Below are 17,739 nucleotides of genomic sequence, written 5' to 3' on the forward strand. Positions count from 1 at the left end.
TACCGACTAAAGAAAAACTTACATCTACTTCTAAAAATACTAAAAGACTAGGTGTGGTTGGCCGCCGATATGAATATGATGCTTGCTTGTCAGCCATTTTCATTCGTTGTTAGAAGTTCAAACCTTATTATAGAATTTAGATTCGTCGAAAGAACTGCTCATAGTACAGTAAGCTTGCTGACCATTATCCAGCACAGAAACAGCGGCCGCGAAATGTCCAAATCGTTATAGAATTATACGCCATGCACCAAGAGAGCTTGGAACTTACCAAAACCACACTCTCCTCCTCTGCATCTCAGCGTCAACATGGCCGCTCTCGTCACGCAAAGAATATCGGCTGTTCTACGACCTTTTGGTGCTCTCCGCGTTCCAAATTTCCAAGTGGGTAGTTGATCTTCAACAGCATTGTCCAAAATTGCGGTGCTCAATTTCCAAACGACCGAGACACTCAGATGTGTGCCCACCTAATCTGTTAATCTGCTTCCACTCCTTTGCTTCGAATTATTGAACATGGCGGGGACGGTGGCCGTCCACCATGAGCACCACCAGAAGCATGGAGGACGGCCTGAAAGAGTGAAGGCCGGCCGGCCGGCATCTGGTAGCCACTTCCTGGTGGGCTTACTACCAGAGAGTCAGTTCAAGCATGGGAAATTAACACATCCAAGCATGAACATAGCCGCAATGGCTGATGCTATCAACAACAATGACTGAAGAGGTGCTCGCAGAGTCAGGTGGGCAGGCGGTCGGCGGTTACAACTTACAACTTCATAGGCACTCTTCTTCTGCATAAGCCAAAACCAAATCCTTACCATCAAGGCAAGGAAGGGTGAAGTAGTTTTACGCATCTGAACGACTAACTTGTCTCATATTAAGTACAGAAAAGGGAAGCTATCAACACAGAGGAAAACACCATCACCATTTGATCGCAAAAGTCAGATCAGGTCATCCACTGTTGCTCGTTGAACACACCTTAGAGAGCAGATGCTTCCAATACACTCTCAACATTACATGAAAAGTCTCCCGGAGAAGCGTGTGTGATTTCTTATGGTATTCCAAATTTTCACAAGGTGCAAAAAACAGAGACAGAGAGTCGCCCTCCCTTGTATACGCACGCGACACGCACGCCAACTCATCGACGTCTCGACAAGATTTCCGTATCATCTTATCAACAGGTTGCATTGAACAGATTAATAATTGCAGGCAGTTCCCATACGCAATTGCATCCAAAACTGACTAAAGTACGTTTCATTTAAAAGTTGGAATTCAAAAAGGGTTAACAAAATTAATTTGAACACCTAATTTCCAATTCCCACTACAAGCCAGACTTGGCAGCTGCTAGATACCACCTGCACCTATCTACGTAATCAAATACGACCGAACTATTTGATTAGCAGTCGACGGTCTTATATTTGTGGATTGGACATTTGAAGAGGTAAACTGAACGTGTATAAACATTATAACCACAGTTAAAACACATCTCTGACGGGATCTTCAGTTATGATCTCAGCCACATGCTGCCATTGCTCGTAAATAAAGGAAAACTCCATCAGTGATTGACAGAACGATCAAGCTTGGACATTCATTCTCCAGATAACCAATCTAAGATGGTAAACTCCGCCTTCAGTAGGTGGCACTTTCCCCTTATAAATAGAAGAACCTTCCTCCAAGTAAGACCTCTTTCTCTCTCTCTCTCTCTCTCTCTCTCTCTCCGTGGACAAGCAAAATGTTGCAGCAGTCATCGTAGACACTGCTATCCTCATAGACGAACGAGTATTTCTTATGCCTTGAGAGTTCTATTTGCTGAGGTCGACAACCTCCTTCACGAGTTTGGAGACCGATTCCTTTGTCTCTTGTGATACGACCAGCTCTGGATGTGCTGAGTTCAACGCATAGATGGTCAATACTCTAAGCACATTCACTAAATTCAAGTTTTCCTCCGTTTGCACTCCCATATTCTTGAAACTGCACAATTCTTTCAACCGGCAGGCTTCACAAACCTGAATAAACGCAGAAAAACAGAAAAAAGTAATTGACAATACATTCAGTTCTCTGAAAACAGGAAAAGCCCAATTTATGAATGACTCGAACAAACCAAACAGACACAAAACCAACAATAGCAGTATATCAAGGACGAGTCACGTAGTAATTTATGCACTGGTTCAGCAGACTGTCAATTAGATCTTTGTCAACAACAACAATACCATAAGCAATTTTGAGCATCTCGCCAAATAGGTACTTGACGACCTGTAGCTAGAAGGATCCTCAGATTCCTGGCCACGTAGTTTCGCAATTTAAAACCTACTTTGTCAAACTAGTGACTAGTCAGTTCAAGTAGCAGCTAGTCAGCTTTGTTTGCAGTATTCCAGTTCCTTTCTAGACTCCAAATCACCAAATTATATATATACATACATATATATCTATATATATATATATATAGAGAGAGAGAGAGAGAGAAAGAGAAAAAACTAGGCAGGCACCGGTAGCAGACTCATGAAGAGCCTACATGGATCCACTCAACAGAAGGAAAGGGAGAAAGAAGACCGGAGGAAAACAAATGAGGGAACGAGTCAAAGTAAGGTTCTGAATGCACCTTGATTAATATAATTTAAGATGGAATGAAAATAAAAAAACAGCTTTTTAGGTTTAAAAATAAAAAATCATATTTTTTGGACCACCTATGTGCCTCGCTCTACATGTTTATGCTGGTAGCTAGATGTAAATCTACAGGCACTTTGAAGTTTGAACTGTATATATGTAATAGCAGATGTTTGTCTATGTGCTTAGTCATCTTATCATAGATTCAAATTTCTGTCATGTAAACATAAATATATATATATATATATATGGAAAACTGAACCCTGACTCTGGTATGTTTCTGTTCCTCGACAGTCCATCAAGGCCATCCAATCTTTTGATCCAATGACCATAATATTTTACATATTTTTTTCTTTTTCTACCCACTCTCTCTCCTTCTTCTTCAGTCGGAGGAAGGCATCTCACACCTCCCCTTTCTCTCTCTGACTTGATATAGAGGGGCAACTCCACCTCCCCCCATTGGGCAGCAGGCAAACTGACTGTCGCCAGCAAGCCAGTGCCAACCAGCGATGGGAAAGTGGCCCACTGCCGGAGGCAGGGCGCCACCCTGTTGCCCTACCATGGGAGAGGCTGAAGGAGAGGGGGAAAGAGAGAGAGAGAAAAAAAAAAGTATCAGGGCCATCCGATCTTTTGATTGGACGGTCCTAATGAGCTGTCTGAGGGACAGAAATTTAACAGAGTCAGCATTCACAGAATATATATATATATATATATATATATATATATATGAGAACTACTTATCAAGCTGGACAGAACAGTGAGTATTCAATAAGGAGAGAGATACACCAGGCAATGTAAAGTCTCAGGAATTGGTTGCCAGTGTCCAGGATTTCACTTATATACATACATACATTAATATATAATGTGGTTGTTTTTTCCCTCATTATTGATTTTGTTTAGTCAACCTACTTAAACCAACTTGACAAAGTAGTCTCAACCAGTTTTTTTGGAGTATTGGACCTGTGTCGGACTTCTGATTTCAAGAACTTAGTTTGAAAGCAAGTTACATTGATCCAATAAAGACAGAAAGCATTGCCGCAATCAAGGCAGCATTAAAGAACACAATCATGCAGCCACATCACATGGGTGAAGGTCCAGGTGTGGTTACGGATAAGCAAATTTGGGTACGTGCACTAAAACTTTAGAAAATGTGGATACAGGGTACAGCATGGTATATATATGTATATATGCAAAATACCACAAAAAATTCAAAATGATAGCAACATGTAAATAAACAAGTAACATAAACTAAAAACAGTACATCAACGACCAATAACTTACAAAAACAGAATGAAAACTGAGTTAGAAACAAGATAAATCAAGTAAAATTAAGTAGTTTGGATTAGTTTCGATCTGAAGAGTATGCGTGTCCAAGTACCCACTTTGCCTTGTTGAGTTTTCTCTGGCTTTTCTTTTCCACAAATCCAAGAATAGGTCCTAGATCCGTGCCACTTACTACTATCTGGTTGGGCCAGGTTAGAGATTTATTTTAGCTTCATGTTAGTATTTTGACTTCATTGATTGAATGCGATTAGGTATACCTAAGGCGCATCAATAACTCTTTCATCATGGGCAGCTAAAGAGGAAAAAGGTCGTATGTAATTCGATATTGGAAAAATGCTTATTGGATGGAATAAACTTTTTTGAACTTTGATATCCCTAGGGATCTTTTGTACACGCAGGAAGGTGACAGGAGTACAGGAAACTTACTAAAGTACCCATGTGATTTAATCATGCAGAAAGAAACTTACATTGTTCTCTTGAATTTCAAAGAATGAACGAAGCCTTTTAGCAGAAAATGCAGTTTTCCTGTCAATCTGGGGGCAGCCAACAGAGGCAACCTTTTTCAGCTCGCTTCCTGACAACCACCTGAAAAGAAGAAACCATGTCAGCAGAGAGACAAACAAGATTCAAGCAATGCAGACGATGAAGAATGGAAAAAATTATAAAGAACACTACCAACTACATGCACAGAAAAGACAATACCACATGAAGACAAAAGTTTAACATAAAAATGTACTTAGGCTCAGAATGAGAAATATAATGGAATTGAAATAGAAAAAAAAAAGGCATAAATGTACACAAACAGGGAAAGCCACATATACACAAACGCCACCACCATAACACAGCCACCAGTGGGAGCAACCAATACATACGAAAAACCCTGCTTCAAGGTCAACTGTCAGCATCTATAAATAACGTAATGTACCAGAAAGACAACAAAAACCGATTTCACCTTCTTGTTTGGGAAAGACAAGAAAATTTCAGGGTAGCTCTTTGCCATAAGCCCATAACAGATAGCCACTTGGTTGATCCTGAATTCTCAGAGGACACTTACTGGTGCCTCAATGGTAAAGATCTACATCCACAATGTAATCTAGAATTCACAAGACCCACTAAAGCAGCTTCTCCACAACCATTCTGGAGGAGAAATAGGGGTAAACATTAATGACCTAAAACTGTATGTAATGGACAAAATAAAGAGGCAATCCAGAAGACCATGCCCATAGAGGGTTGCTTGGACAAGCTAAGGGATCTTGGCAAGATTAAAGGAATTTGCCCACATAGACAAACAGGTATCCTGAACCCATAAACAGGAAGCTCAGATGGAATAACTCACAGGCAACAGTAAATGGTAAGCAGTAAACACATTGCACATAAGGAGACAAAGAAAACCCAAAGCCAAAATCTCAGCTTAGGAAAGCAACAGCAGTATCCATTAAGAGAAGCATCCCAAAATGATCAAATTAATAACATCCAGAAAAATTGGGTCCATGCTACTAAAAGTTGCCAGATGCAGTCCTGTCAAGGACTTTAATAACAGATTAGATCCTTTGCCTTTTATTATCTTCTGTCTTGATGCATTCTGATGAGTCTTCCTTACCTGCCCTACCGTCTGACCTGTCCACATGTGTGACAGGAGTCGCTGGACTAATTAGCCCACCTATAAAACAGAAGAACACCCATAACAAAGGTTCTCTTACTTGCAAGATGCAACTGTAATTTCTATTATAACCAGAGACCTTTGATCCTATTCCTGAGGCAAGTAGTCTCCAATTACATATATCGATAGAAGTGTGAAGCTGTCGCTCTCTCTCACTCTGCATGTGTGTTGAAGGAAGCAGATGGACATCGATCACTGCTATGGTGGTTCACAAATCACAACCATTTGTATGCTAAACAGGTGTATATCCAGATATCATTATGAACTTAAACACCATTAACACTGCTAAAAGCCTGAAATACACCTGAAATGGATGGATGGTCATAGTCAGATTATTATCAACAATGAATTGAGACCTCTGTTACATGGACACTCTTGGAGTTGGAAGACCGCCGGTCCGCCGTACACATGACATGGATGGACACAGGTGAAGGTACGTGATACGGCTTGAACATGGCCGTCTCACTTTTTGTAATTTTTTAGTATATAGTAATCTGTATTGTTTTAACACAACCAGTGAAAATATGCATTATTTACTTAAAATTTTATTGTTTGCTATACACACCCATATATGCATTATTTGCTTAAATCTTATTGTTGCTATTCATACACATACACACAGAGCCACGTCCCTGTCACGCTGGTGTCCACACGTGCACCCATGTGATGTAGATTGAAACTAAACGATAATTGGATACTGATCTTGGTTTTACAGGCAACTAACTGTTAGCAGGACAGGTCAAACTTCATGGATTCACTTGTTGCAATGATTGGAAAGGCAATGGAAAAGGATGCAATTTTTTAACAGTCACGTCCTAGCTCATTTTACAATAAAAACTTGCATGTGGTAAAGAAATTTTCACAAGAAAAGAAACACAAAATGTTGTGTAAATTCTAGGATCCACATGACATATTGGTACTTTCCAGTTTCCACATGTCCCCTCAGCTATTTGTTTCACCCAGCTTGGAAAAGGATGGCTCCATACAGCATTTCTACCGGAGACTGCATGAAAATAACAAGCCATACATGCTACTAAATGGAAAAGTGGAGCCCTTCCAAAGCTTCTTCAATCACTGGTTGCAATTACCCTTATTCATGTTTTTGTTTTAGATTGTTAGTAAATTAACTTTGTACTTTTTTGTACCTATCGTCCATAACACTATAGTTTATGGTGGGTAGTTTGTGGTTTCTAAATTGTTTCCCCAGGTAAAATTTACAATACTATTTGCCAAGTGAGATAGGACCAGATGAATTGAAGCTTGGATCTTTTTAATGAAGGGCAACTTGCCCTTATACGAGTTTCTTGGATGAAGAAGTGAAACTCATTTGAGATGCAGGCCCCCATAAACAAGATCGACCGTGGAACTCCCAATTGTTTCCAATAAACTATGTCCCATGCGCCGTTTATAGGTATGAAGTCGCTTCTTTCAAAAATACTAACCCCTGAGATGAAAATGTCTCCATATGATTGTGTGTGTGTGTGTGGCCAATAAGGTTGCAGATATATCATACATATTCTCAGAATCTCAGGGAATCAACTTTCCCAAGTTTCCAAACTGCTATCAAAGCAAGTTGCCCGTCAGCTGAAATTTACTTACATGAAAATTCTGCTCCGGATGGATAAGGTTCCAAGAACCAATTAAAACATCCATGAAGCTATCAAACATGAAGTTGATAATTCGAACGGTTCAGCTCCGTAAAAGAAAAAGTAAAGCATGCGCGCTGATATCACAATGACTATTCTTCTAAAACCAGCATACTTCACGAACGAAGATGGAATAAAGCACGAGGTAGTTCTTTGATGAAGATGTATTACTTCATGAACGAAGAAGGAATAAAGCACGAGGTAGTTCTTTGATGAAGATGTATACTTCACGAACGAAGAAGGAAAATATAACATGAATAGTGTTAAAAATGATAACTGCTTACTTTGCAACCTCCTGGTGGTCACGCGCAAATTGTTCCGCAGCCGACCTAACGAAATTCCGGGCGTAGGATGAGCACAAGGAGTTGACTTCCAGCTTACCATCTTTCAAGAAATTCGCTTTCTGCAAGTTCCCTTCCTCGATCAGGCGCTCAACGAAGGAAACCAGTTCGGGCGAGAAGTCATTCGCGCTAACATCCTCAGAAGATAACAGATCATTTGCCACCGGGTTCGAGCTCCCCACCGACTTGGCTTTTGACTTCGCACCATTCGTTACCCTAGAGGAGCTCCTCCTCCTTCTCCTTGATTTCCTGCCTGACACTACAAATAAAGAAGTCAAGCTGCTGGGGTTATCAACAGGCTTGTTCTTCGATTTCTTCAGAGTCTGCTCCAGTGCGCGAAGATTCTTCTTCATCTCATCGATTACTTCCCTCAATCCCTCCTCCCCCTCCATTTCCGATTCCTTGCTTTCCCCAGATGTACGACTCAACCCCATTACATTACTTCGCAACTCATCCGTCGACTTCTTTTGTTCCCCCGGTTCGGAAACGCTCCATCTAAGCTTCCCGTTCTCCGGAACTGAACCCGCCGTCGAGCGCCTTTTGAACAACTCAACCAAGCCTGTCTTGCCTCCCTCTGGCGTGGCCTCGCTGCTCTCGGTCTTCCCATCTTCCGCTTCCAAATGAACTACATCTTCATTGGCGATGCTCGCGGATGACGAATGGGACAAAAGACGCGGATATGAGAACGCGGGTGCGTGGCGGCGGAGGCGGGAGAAGGAGGAGGTTTCCCGGGCAGGTAAAGGGGAGTGAATCAGAGGGGTCCTGAAGGGGTTTGGGTGTGAGTGTGAGAGAGCGCTTCGAAGGGAATGGAGGTAACGGACTCTGGAGAAGAAGTGAGAAGCCATTACAGGGAGTTGGGCAGTAGGATTTTTTAGGGTTTAAGGTTTATACCCCGCTCTCTCTCTCTCTCTCTCTCTCTCCCTCTCCCTGTGGCGCCATTCTCAACTCCACTTAAAAAGAGCTCCAGAGCCCTGATTCCAGGCGGGGGTGTGAACGGGTCGAGCTACGTTGGATCTCTGGAAATCCAATTACTCGGTTTTGGATCTTAATACGGATCTTATTACCAATTATGGTCTGATTTGGTTGTTACTGCAGCCGAGTACTCAATTTCAGCTAGAAATCCAGAACTAGTTACATCTAAACATTGGATCAAAAACTATTCTGAATTCAGATTTAAACCCTTGTGCTCGAGTATAAATCCAAGTTCATATTTTATTGAATCAGACTTGTTAATCCTCGGAATCAAAACTTAATCCGATCAATTTCCGAAACTGCAAGGATTTAACATGACGGTGCTAATAGAAGCAGATATTGGCTGGTTTTGGGGAATTGGATTCAGGATCAGGGTTGCAGCTTTGTGCTTGGCAAAACTTATATTTTAAATAATTGAAATTTTACATGTAAATTTTAAAATAATATAGTTTAGTTTATATAAAGATTTTTAAAAATTATATTTCTATTCTTCTTAATTTCTTTGTAGCTGTGAAACAATATAAGTCTGCTGAGTTTGATGTAGAAATAAATTTGTTAGAACCAATCAGTTTTAACTTCGCTTGTCTTCAACAAACCATTCACTGTCATATTGTCCCATACAAGAAAAAGTTGTGCTCGAGCACTCATAACAAAAGATTTCTCCTTCTGTTTCGGTTTTGAACTGGAGTTGTCAACACGTTTCTCCCTCTCTCTCTCTCTAAAGTTGGTAAATCCCATACCACTGATTAAAACTGTTTTTTTTTTTTATTTCAATATAACCTTAAAGAGTAATTTTAAGAGTAATTTGATGAAAAACATGTATTAAGTTAGTCATTGCTTGACTTTAGTAATGATTTTGTATACATGAAAGAAAAATTAATGGCTCTTATAACATCAAACTTTTATAGTTGGAAGATTAATTTTTTTTATGAAAATAACTTGAACTAAAACATGATTTATGTTAAACTAATATTTATAGTCACATTTGAAGGTTCACATATAATATAATAGCAATAAAAAATCCAGATGCCAATATAATATAATATAATAGCAACAAAGAAATTAATGATATTATATAAAATGTAATATGACTTTAAAACAATTTTTACTGATTGTTGCTTACGAGTATCGGTACCATTAATGGAAACATTTTAGATAACATTCCTCACGGTCAGTTCATTCTTTTAATACGATACTGTTCATACTCCATGCTCTGGTACAGATCACACGTCTGCAGTTTTTGTACAGCCTTTGAATAGTTTGATGAGAAAAATCAACAGTTCCTTCATTTGTCCGGTTTTCAACAGACAAGCATCTCTGAATTTGGTGAACTCATTTCAGATCAAAGCTTGCTTGTTGATGTGATTCAAAGTAGATGTTTCTTCATGATGTAGAATCACAAAACGCATGATTTGAAATCACAGTGATCCCTCACTTTTATGTGACTCAAAGTGGATTGCTAAATCGCATATTTTTTCTATCATGAATGACATGATGTCAAATCACAGTGATCGAGTGACGACCATTTTCAAATTTTCATTTTTCTTTTTTATGTGATCCAAAATCCAGTTTAATTTATAAATATACGAAACAAATGTAGTAATTTTGGATTGTTTGACATGCAAAAAGAAAAAAAATTAAATACTGGACAGCAATTCTAGAACTGCTTTATCGTTTTTTCAAAAAGAAAAACTGTGTTGAATATGATATGAACTCCGATTTTTTAGGTATTTAGTTGTTCAAATCCCACTTGTTTTACATCCTCAACAATAGTCACACATACCAACATGATTTCTTTTTGTAATATTACATCAGATCAGAATCGTTTAATTTAACAACTTAAGCTTTTATATGAAATTATAAAAAATGAATGCAACACATTGTAAGGTCCAAAAAGATAAGGGTTGGTAGGTGGTCACTTTTAGTTTTAAATTTTCATGCATCAACTACTTATACTTTAAAAAAAGAATCATTGATATGAAAGTTGAAATGCAGTAAGAATAACATTTTAAGACATAAAAAGCAAGCCTTGCACACTCTAAATAATGAAGGGTTGAGTGAAAACTTCCTATTTTTAAGCATTAGGATGAAATACTCGTTTTACTAATTTAAAAATATGTTTATAATTATTTGAGAACAATTTTTTTTTAGTTTATGTAAATTATTTTTATCTTTTTAAAACTGTCTTCGACATTTTTCCCGAAGAAGGTTTCAAAAGAAAATTGTGTGGATTTTGTTTCGGATTTTGAGATATTATCAGATTCAATAAGTGGACCCATCCGAACCCAATCCAAGTCGGTTTACGTCGCGTCACCGAACGCACGAGGATGCTCTCGTAATTTACTTTCCAAACCGGGACTATTATTTGAAACTGTTGTAGCCTGCCTCAGTCTTCGCCGGCAGTCGACAGAGTCCTTCCCCACGATCTGTCCTCCAAGTTTCCCGGTTCGCTCTGGGGACCCGCCGGATATCCGCCATCATTGCCGGAGTTCACGGTTTCGGCTTTCTCCTTGGCGGCGCCCATACGGCGATCGCCGGCGAGTCCTCTTTGAGCTACGCAATGGCGGTGGCTCTTTCGTCGTAGTCTCTCTTCTTTCCTCTTTCTCTTTGTCGTCTTCTTTATCTTTCTTGTTAAGAAAAAATAGGTGAAAAATGGGATGCGTTGGATCTTCGTCGAAGAATGGAGAAGGTTGGTCGATAATTAGCTGTTTCTGTTATTTCGTTTAATTATTTCATTGCATCGGGCCTGAATCTTGTCGATCAATGTTCGTCTTCTGTCTTATTCTTTTGGTTTCCCTCATCTTGTTTGTGCGATGACGTTGATGATCTTTTGGTTCCGTTGGCGTTTCATTTCCTTATCTGCATGTTATTATTTATTAACTTGTATTATATTCTGCCTCTTTAATTTTGTGGTATCTGATTGAGTAGAGTTGCAGGCTTCTTGGGTACGTCATACGTGGTCAACTATTATCTTAGAAGAAGGATTCCTTTTTTGTTTTTTTGTTCAAATCTTTACGAGAATTTTGCAGGCGTTCAAGCTAAGCTCTATGTTGTTTAGTTCTTCGCTGATCCTTAATATGTATATCCCGAAAATTTCTGTAGCATTGGTATCTTATAGAGACAATTACGTATTGTAATCGTTTTCAAATGGGCCAAATCGTCGATGGATTTATGGAAATGGTGAATTAGATATGAACAAACTCGGTCAATTCTTCATGAAGCTATTGCTATCGTTTCTAGGGCGCACAGTGGTCTGCTTATTGTCAGAACTTCTGTCTTCCTTGATTACGGATAGTGGAACGATCTTCTTGCAAGTGAAGGTTTTTAGTTTCATGGTTGATATTGTTTCTTTAGCTTTTGCATAAGACGGACAAGTAATTGTAAAATTAGGCGTAAATCATTAGTTTCAGAGAATACATCCGGTCATTCACGAGCAAGATGAAAAATGATTGCGGGCATGCTGTGATCTTGCATATTCTGCTTCATCTGTTTCTATTGTTGCTAATGTTACACATATGTTTAGGAACCGTGCTTCTTTTGATCTTTTAGTTGGTTCTTTTTAACTGGGTTCTATTTTGTTGAAGAGGATTTATTTCCCCTGGTTTGGGTGCTGGTACTGTAACTAACTTGTCTGCCCCCAGACATGCCATGCATTTCACAAGTGAAGTGCAAAGTTCCATGTTTGTTCAGATTTTTTTTCCTTCTATTAAATTTTTTGATGGAAAAGTGCGTGAGCTGCTCTTGTAAAACAGACTAGAGAATTTAGACTTCATTGGCTACTGAAGAAAGTCCCATCCAAGATATTTGCAACTTCTATTATTATTATTATTATTATTATTATTATTATTATTATTATTATTACTACTACTACTACTACTACTACATTGGTAACCATTCTGAGTGAAAGATTTGTCACTCGCTGAACGTGTACACTCCTGTGTTTTTTCCCCTATTCCCAAGTAGAAACGTGTTTTGTATGTGCATCTGCAATAATATTGTGTGCATAATCCATCATAAGCACTTGAATTGGGTCCATCTTTTTTGTGCCAAGTGTTTTTGGATTAAGGTTTTAACCAAATCTGAGACACCATCTTATTAAAGCCCTAAATTGGTGTGGTTGCAATTGTTGTTATTGGAGGTTGAAATGAGACCACATCAAAGAACTTAGCTTGTCTGGTTCTGGTAGAGATTCCAGGTCAGAAACAGTTCAAAGCTGATACTGGTTGTAGAACAACTGATCAGATTTTATTGCACATATTGACCAGGATACTGCAGGCAACATAATATTAGTAGAATAATCATGAGAGAGGGGGTTCCCCTTACCTGCTTCATGATATTTTTGTTATGGGAAGGAAATTAAAATTATTGTTTATAGGTTGTTTCAAGGAGTTTTGTCCATGATATTATCAACTTTCAGGATTGTTCTTCAAGGCTTCAAGCAGCCAAAATTCTTATTATAATGCCAGAAATTCCCTTCAACACTGAATATTCCACAGTGGGGTGGAACCAAGAGCGAGATTTTGTTCTGAAATCAGCTCTTGCCTGCTCTAAATTGATCAAGAAAGTCTCCTTCAAAAAAGATGAGGGGTGTTTAGATCCTTATTCCATCTAATAGGAAAGCAAGTAAGAGTTTGCCTCTCAAATCCTCCTTATGATTTTCCTAATGTAATACATCAAATAATGTAGGCTCTTGTGTCCATTTTGTTATGTTATTGTGATCTAGATATCAGCCCTTAGTTTTTCTGATAGGGATCACCTTTTACTTATTTTACTTGTGCAACACAAATTTTGTTCGAGAAACTTTTGCATTGTTTTTCTTAATTTAATAGGATAATTGGCATTCTCATCGATGCATACAGCCTTGTGTCAGATTACATGTGATCCACAGCCAAAGCCATTTGAGGAAAGAATATTCAAATTTGAATATGTCGCAACTTTAAGATTTATTTTTCAATTCTTTCAAAAATATAAATGTTGAGAGAAAAATGTATAATATGGTCACTTATTGGAAAGCACGCTTCAGCTAGTCTAACGTGAAATGGATTGACCCTATTAAAAAATTTCAGCTAGTTCAACCAAACAACAGAAAGTTGATAATGACTTGGAAGATCTTGGTGATATTATCATTCATTGCAAATTCATCAACTTGCTTAAGAAATGAATAAAAATGAGATACGCAACTATGTGTCTGTACATGGTTCTATGTGAACATAAAGATAGGCGACTCCCTTCTTGCACATAAAGGATTTTCTATTTTGATGATTACTTCTGATATACATGTCCAACCTTAGAAGGTTGGTATTCCTAAGGGACAGTTCCTGTGAAGTACTATCAGAATTTTATCTAGATGTGAGTTTGTATACAAGTTACACAAAATAGGATGGCATCTTTGAGTAGGTCATGTCTATATAAACTATTTAGATATCATTTTACTCAGGTATATGGTTAGTTGTGCTACCCATGACATCAAACATTTGTGACAATCTCAGAATTTCTTATGAGAAGAAAATGGGCGGTGCTTTGTTATTGTACAGTGTTGGTATGAAGATCACGTGCCATTGTACAGCTTCTCTCCAAACAACAAGTTTGTCATTTTTTTTTCTCTAATCACCATCTGTTGCTTCCTTGCTATTTTTACTTTGATAAGTTCTTGAAATCAACTTGTTTCTTCAGCTGGATTACTCTGATCCGGTCTCATATGTCATTTTGCATTTTGATAAGTGGAAGGTGAAGTATATAATTTCCATATCTTATTGCAATTGAAAGTAATGTGAGACATGTGGTGTCACTGATTGTGGTTACATTCTTGTCTGTGAGTTCAAGGCATTAAAATGTAAATCAGACCTGCCAATGTCCATGCTTCTTGCATCTGTATAAATTGAATATGCTGTTCTTTTTTTTTTTTTTTTTTGGAAATTGTGATAAAGCCAAGAGGATTTGTTTCATTCAGAGACCACCAAAAAGCTAAGGAAACCAAAAGCTTGGAAGCATTCTCAACCACTTACTAGAGCACAGCTGAGACAAATGCGTGATGAGTTTTGGGATACAGCTCCCCACTATGGTGGTCAGAAAGGTGAGACATGTTGGGCTTATATTATTTGTTCATAAACCTTGAATTTTTTGTTTGCAGATGTGCTTCAGTTACATCAAAGTCATAAAAGTCTTGCCGAATGCCATCCTTGTTCCCTTTCAGGAAAACTAGTAAATAAAGTAAATAAATGCATTTCAGGTGTTTCTTGTAATCTGATTGACATGCTAGCACATAAATATGTAATCATTGGAAGAAGTGGAAATCAAACGTTGGTAGGGGCAACAGAAATGTTGCTGAATTCTTGTTATCAGATTTATATTCTAGCACATAACTTATTGAATTATCGGAAGAATTGGAAATCAAACATTTGTGGGCCAACAGATGTGGTGCTGAAAAGCAATCAAAATAGCATTGGATGATAACTGCAAAAAGATAAGGAAACTAAAGAACCATGTACTTGCACAAGTAGAAAAGACATATGAACAGAATGTCAATTCTTATCAAATTGGTATGCCTTGCCAAGACAATGATTTGCAAGGGGAACTGTAAGTATAATGGTGTTTTATTCTCAATCAGTTCTACTAGTGTAAACAAGCACTTCTCAAATTGAATGGGTGTAGACATGAACTGATTTTTCCATTGTCTGAACCAGAGCTTTACCATTATGAATGTATGATAGATTTGCAGTGTTTATCTTAGCTGTATGCACCGTACATATGCACTGTGGCTAAGCAGTGGTCAGTTCCAATCTCATTGAGAACTGTGCATGCTACTGCTGTTTTAGATGTTAAAAGTGCAAAATTTGGTTTCCAATGCAAGAAGTGAGCAAAAGGAACCACGGCCTTGAAAATACTGTCGATTTAGAAGATTATTTTTTTTCCCAGGAAAGGCAAGTACAGTGTGGGAAACAGTTCAATTATGTTACATATTCTGGACCTTATCAATGTGGAAATGTGCTTGCGCCTAAGGGAACACATGATTTATTTATAGCAATCACATTCTGTAATCAAAATGCGTGCTTGGAGGTTGAAATTAGCAGATTATCCAATGCGCACGTGAAAGGCAGCCATTACTCTCTCTCTCTTTGTCCACACACCTTAAATGTATATAGTGCTATACCTATATCACATGGATATGATACAGAAATGGGATGCTATGTCATTTTGCTGCTGGTTATACCCTTCATATGCAAGTCTTAATGGAAACTTTGAGAAAATGGCTGTACCCTGGTATCTTCAGCCAAATCTATTGTAGACTTAAGATGGGATGCCATGCAGCCTTGACATGGTACGTCATCTTCAAAAACTTGGGATGTGGTGACATAGTCATGTGCTTCTGTTATCTGTTATTATGGCAAGTTTCAGAAAATCGTAGGATAACAGTGCATGTGAAGTTTGCAGTGAAGACCATAAAGGAAATATATACAAAAAAATATTGACTGTGTTCAGCACTGATTTGACTGTCTATGAAGTCTGCTGGTTTGTCCTGATCTGTCCAAGAATTGTGTGGTGTCAATACAATAATGCCATGCTGAGTGAATGACTCTTGAGTCTTGATTATCCTTTACGCCTAATGGTGAATCAATGCAGTTCCTTGCTATAATCACAAACTGGTCTTCATTTTTTTTTCCCTCATTGTAATTCCCTTCCAACTTGTGCTGTTGACCAGAAATTTGGGATGCACTTCGAGCAGCAGCTGAAGCTGACCTATCCCTAGCTCAGGCTATTGTTGACAGTGCAGGCATCATTGTTACGAGTGCAGATATGACAACCTGCTACGATGAGAGAGGTAAGGCATGCTTTTGCTATGACAATCTTGAATAAAAGACATTGGGTAGCCTTGGATGCTTGGTAGTTTTCAGTCTTTATGCAATAATAGTCTGACTTGCTGATGGAGACTGCCAACTTTGGGCAGCAAATCGTACCTCTTTTTTTGTTTCCATTCTGCAGATATAATTAGTTATGCAGCTTAGGAACTCATAATGGCTAATTTCCTGCCAATTTTTTATTTGTACTTGCTGTGCTACATTACAATCTCAAGTTTGGTCCAGCTAGCTTAGCTTCCGTTGTGCGCATTAGTTTGGTTTGCACCAGCTAGTTGGCATTAGACGAGCAAATCTGTCCTTCGGTGTCCATGCTGTTTTCTTGTGCACTTCAAGTAACTCAGCTTCGGATACTGCAATTGCAGCTTGTAACAGTAGTGACAAATGTTGGCCTTTTTATGCTTGTTACTGACAAACTTATGCAGGTGCAAAATATGAGCTGCCCAAGTACGTCTTAAGCGAGCCAACCAATTTGATAAATGGTTAACAAGGCTTCAACAGGAAGTGTAAATCGTGTACATTGCTTTCCTCTGGTTTGTTGGTGCTGACTGCAACTGAAAGGTTCCCAAAGATTCCCAAGGTTTGACCATCTACTAGCGACTCCAGACTCCTGTAAACTGTAAATCTTACTGGCAGCCTTTTTTGTGGGAACACGTTCCTTCTTTGTTTACCCAAGTTTTTTTCATTTGAATGGTCAGCTGTTATCCTCTTAGTAACCAGCGACTTTCTTCAGGATCATCCACGCTTTTAGTCCATTCAGTACTTTATTATCCTTTACTGGACCCGTCTTTTGTTCATCTAGTTATGTGGTATAGACTGGGTAACTTTGTCTTGTACTTTCTTGTTTTTCATGGCAATTCTTGGTAATGAACTGGCACTCATAAGGTTGCAAATGGGGTTTTGGTTTGAGAGCTTGTCATTTTTCTCTTGTACTGGATTTGGTTCATGTCCTAACCTCTAATACATCTAGTTGTTTGTGATGCGACGTCTTTCCGCCCTATTTGCCAGTGAGGTGGGTGTCTCCTGGCACGCTATATTGGGCACTTGGACGCGCTAAATGATTCAGACTACACGCGCTCACTTGTTTGGTATTCCACCAATGAAGCCAGACAGTGGACATGTGTCATCCTGGTGATGTTGTACATGCGGCACTAGGTGACTTCATCTTATCTTGTCATTGTAAAACAATTGTCACGTAACACCAGCTTCATGGGTCTTACCATTTCCATTGTCGCGGTGTGTTGGACCTTGAATAGGGTCTCATATGCTTAGAAAAGGGATTCAGGTCAGGGAAGTGCTCGGTCTCGGTAGCGGTATGGTTTCTGGAACTCTTGCATTAGGTCCAGAAATTTTAGTTAAAACTTCAAAAAGAGATTTTTTGCTTCATG

General features: G+C 38.7%; 2 protein-coding genes across 2 annotated transcripts; one reads left to right on the forward strand and one right to left on the reverse strand.

Moving 5' to 3' along the window:
• Window positions 1-1,230: 1,230 nt before the first annotated feature.
• Window positions 1,231-8,448, reverse strand: LOC116267294 (uncharacterized). The gene is made up of 3 exons (XM_031648959.2): window positions 7,470-8,448; window positions 4,347-4,464; window positions 1,231-1,997 (listed from the first exon to the last, which is right to left on the reverse strand). The coding sequence occupies exons 1-3, from the start codon at window positions 8,369-8,371 to the stop codon at window positions 1,794-1,796; spliced, it is 1,224 nt and encodes a 407-aa protein (XP_031504819.1). The 5' UTR covers window positions 8,372-8,448; the 3' UTR covers window positions 1,231-1,793.
• A 2,423-nt stretch (window positions 8,449-10,871) lies between these two features.
• LOC116267005 (uncharacterized) lies at window positions 10,872-17,270 on the forward strand. Its single transcript, XM_031648550.2, has 4 exons — window positions 10,872-11,187; window positions 14,449-14,571; window positions 16,198-16,317; window positions 16,777-17,270. Exons 1-4 carry the CDS (start codon window positions 11,151-11,153, stop codon window positions 16,836-16,838), a joined length of 342 nt encoding a protein of 113 aa, XP_031504410.1. The 5' UTR covers window positions 10,872-11,150; the 3' UTR covers window positions 16,839-17,270.
• The last annotated feature ends 469 nt before the right edge of the window (window positions 17,271-17,739 follow it).

This window comes from Nymphaea colorata, chromosome 13 (assembly GCF_008831285.2).
Source record: "Nymphaea colorata isolate Beijing-Zhang1983 chromosome 13, ASM883128v2, whole genome shotgun sequence".
Classification (NCBI taxonomy): Eukaryota; Viridiplantae; Streptophyta; class Magnoliopsida; order Nymphaeales; family Nymphaeaceae; genus Nymphaea; species Nymphaea colorata.

Coding starts and splice junctions, on each gene's coding strand:
- LOC116267294 (XM_031648959.2), bottom strand. CDS start 8,371: ATGGCTTCTCACTTCTTCTCCAGAGTCCGTTACCTCCATTCCCTTCGA. Junction 4,465..7,469: donor GACCACCAGGAGGTTGCAAA/GTAAGCAGTTAT, acceptor TCTTCTTTTCAG/GTGGTTGTCAGGAAGCGAGC. Junction 1,998..4,346: donor TTGAAATTCAAGAGAACAAT/GTAAGTTTCTTT, acceptor GCGTTTATTCAG/GTTTGTGAAGCCTGCCGGTT.
- LOC116267005 (XM_031648550.2), top strand. CDS start 11,151: ATGGGATGCGTTGGATCTTCGTCGAAGAATGGAGAAG. Junction 11,188..14,448: donor TTCGTCGAAGAATGGAGAAG/GTTGGTCGATAA, acceptor TGTTTCATTCAG/AGACCACCAAAAAGCTAAGG. Junction 14,572..16,197: donor CCACTATGGTGGTCAGAAAG/GTGAGACATGTT, acceptor GCTGTTGACCAG/AAATTTGGGATGCACTTCGA.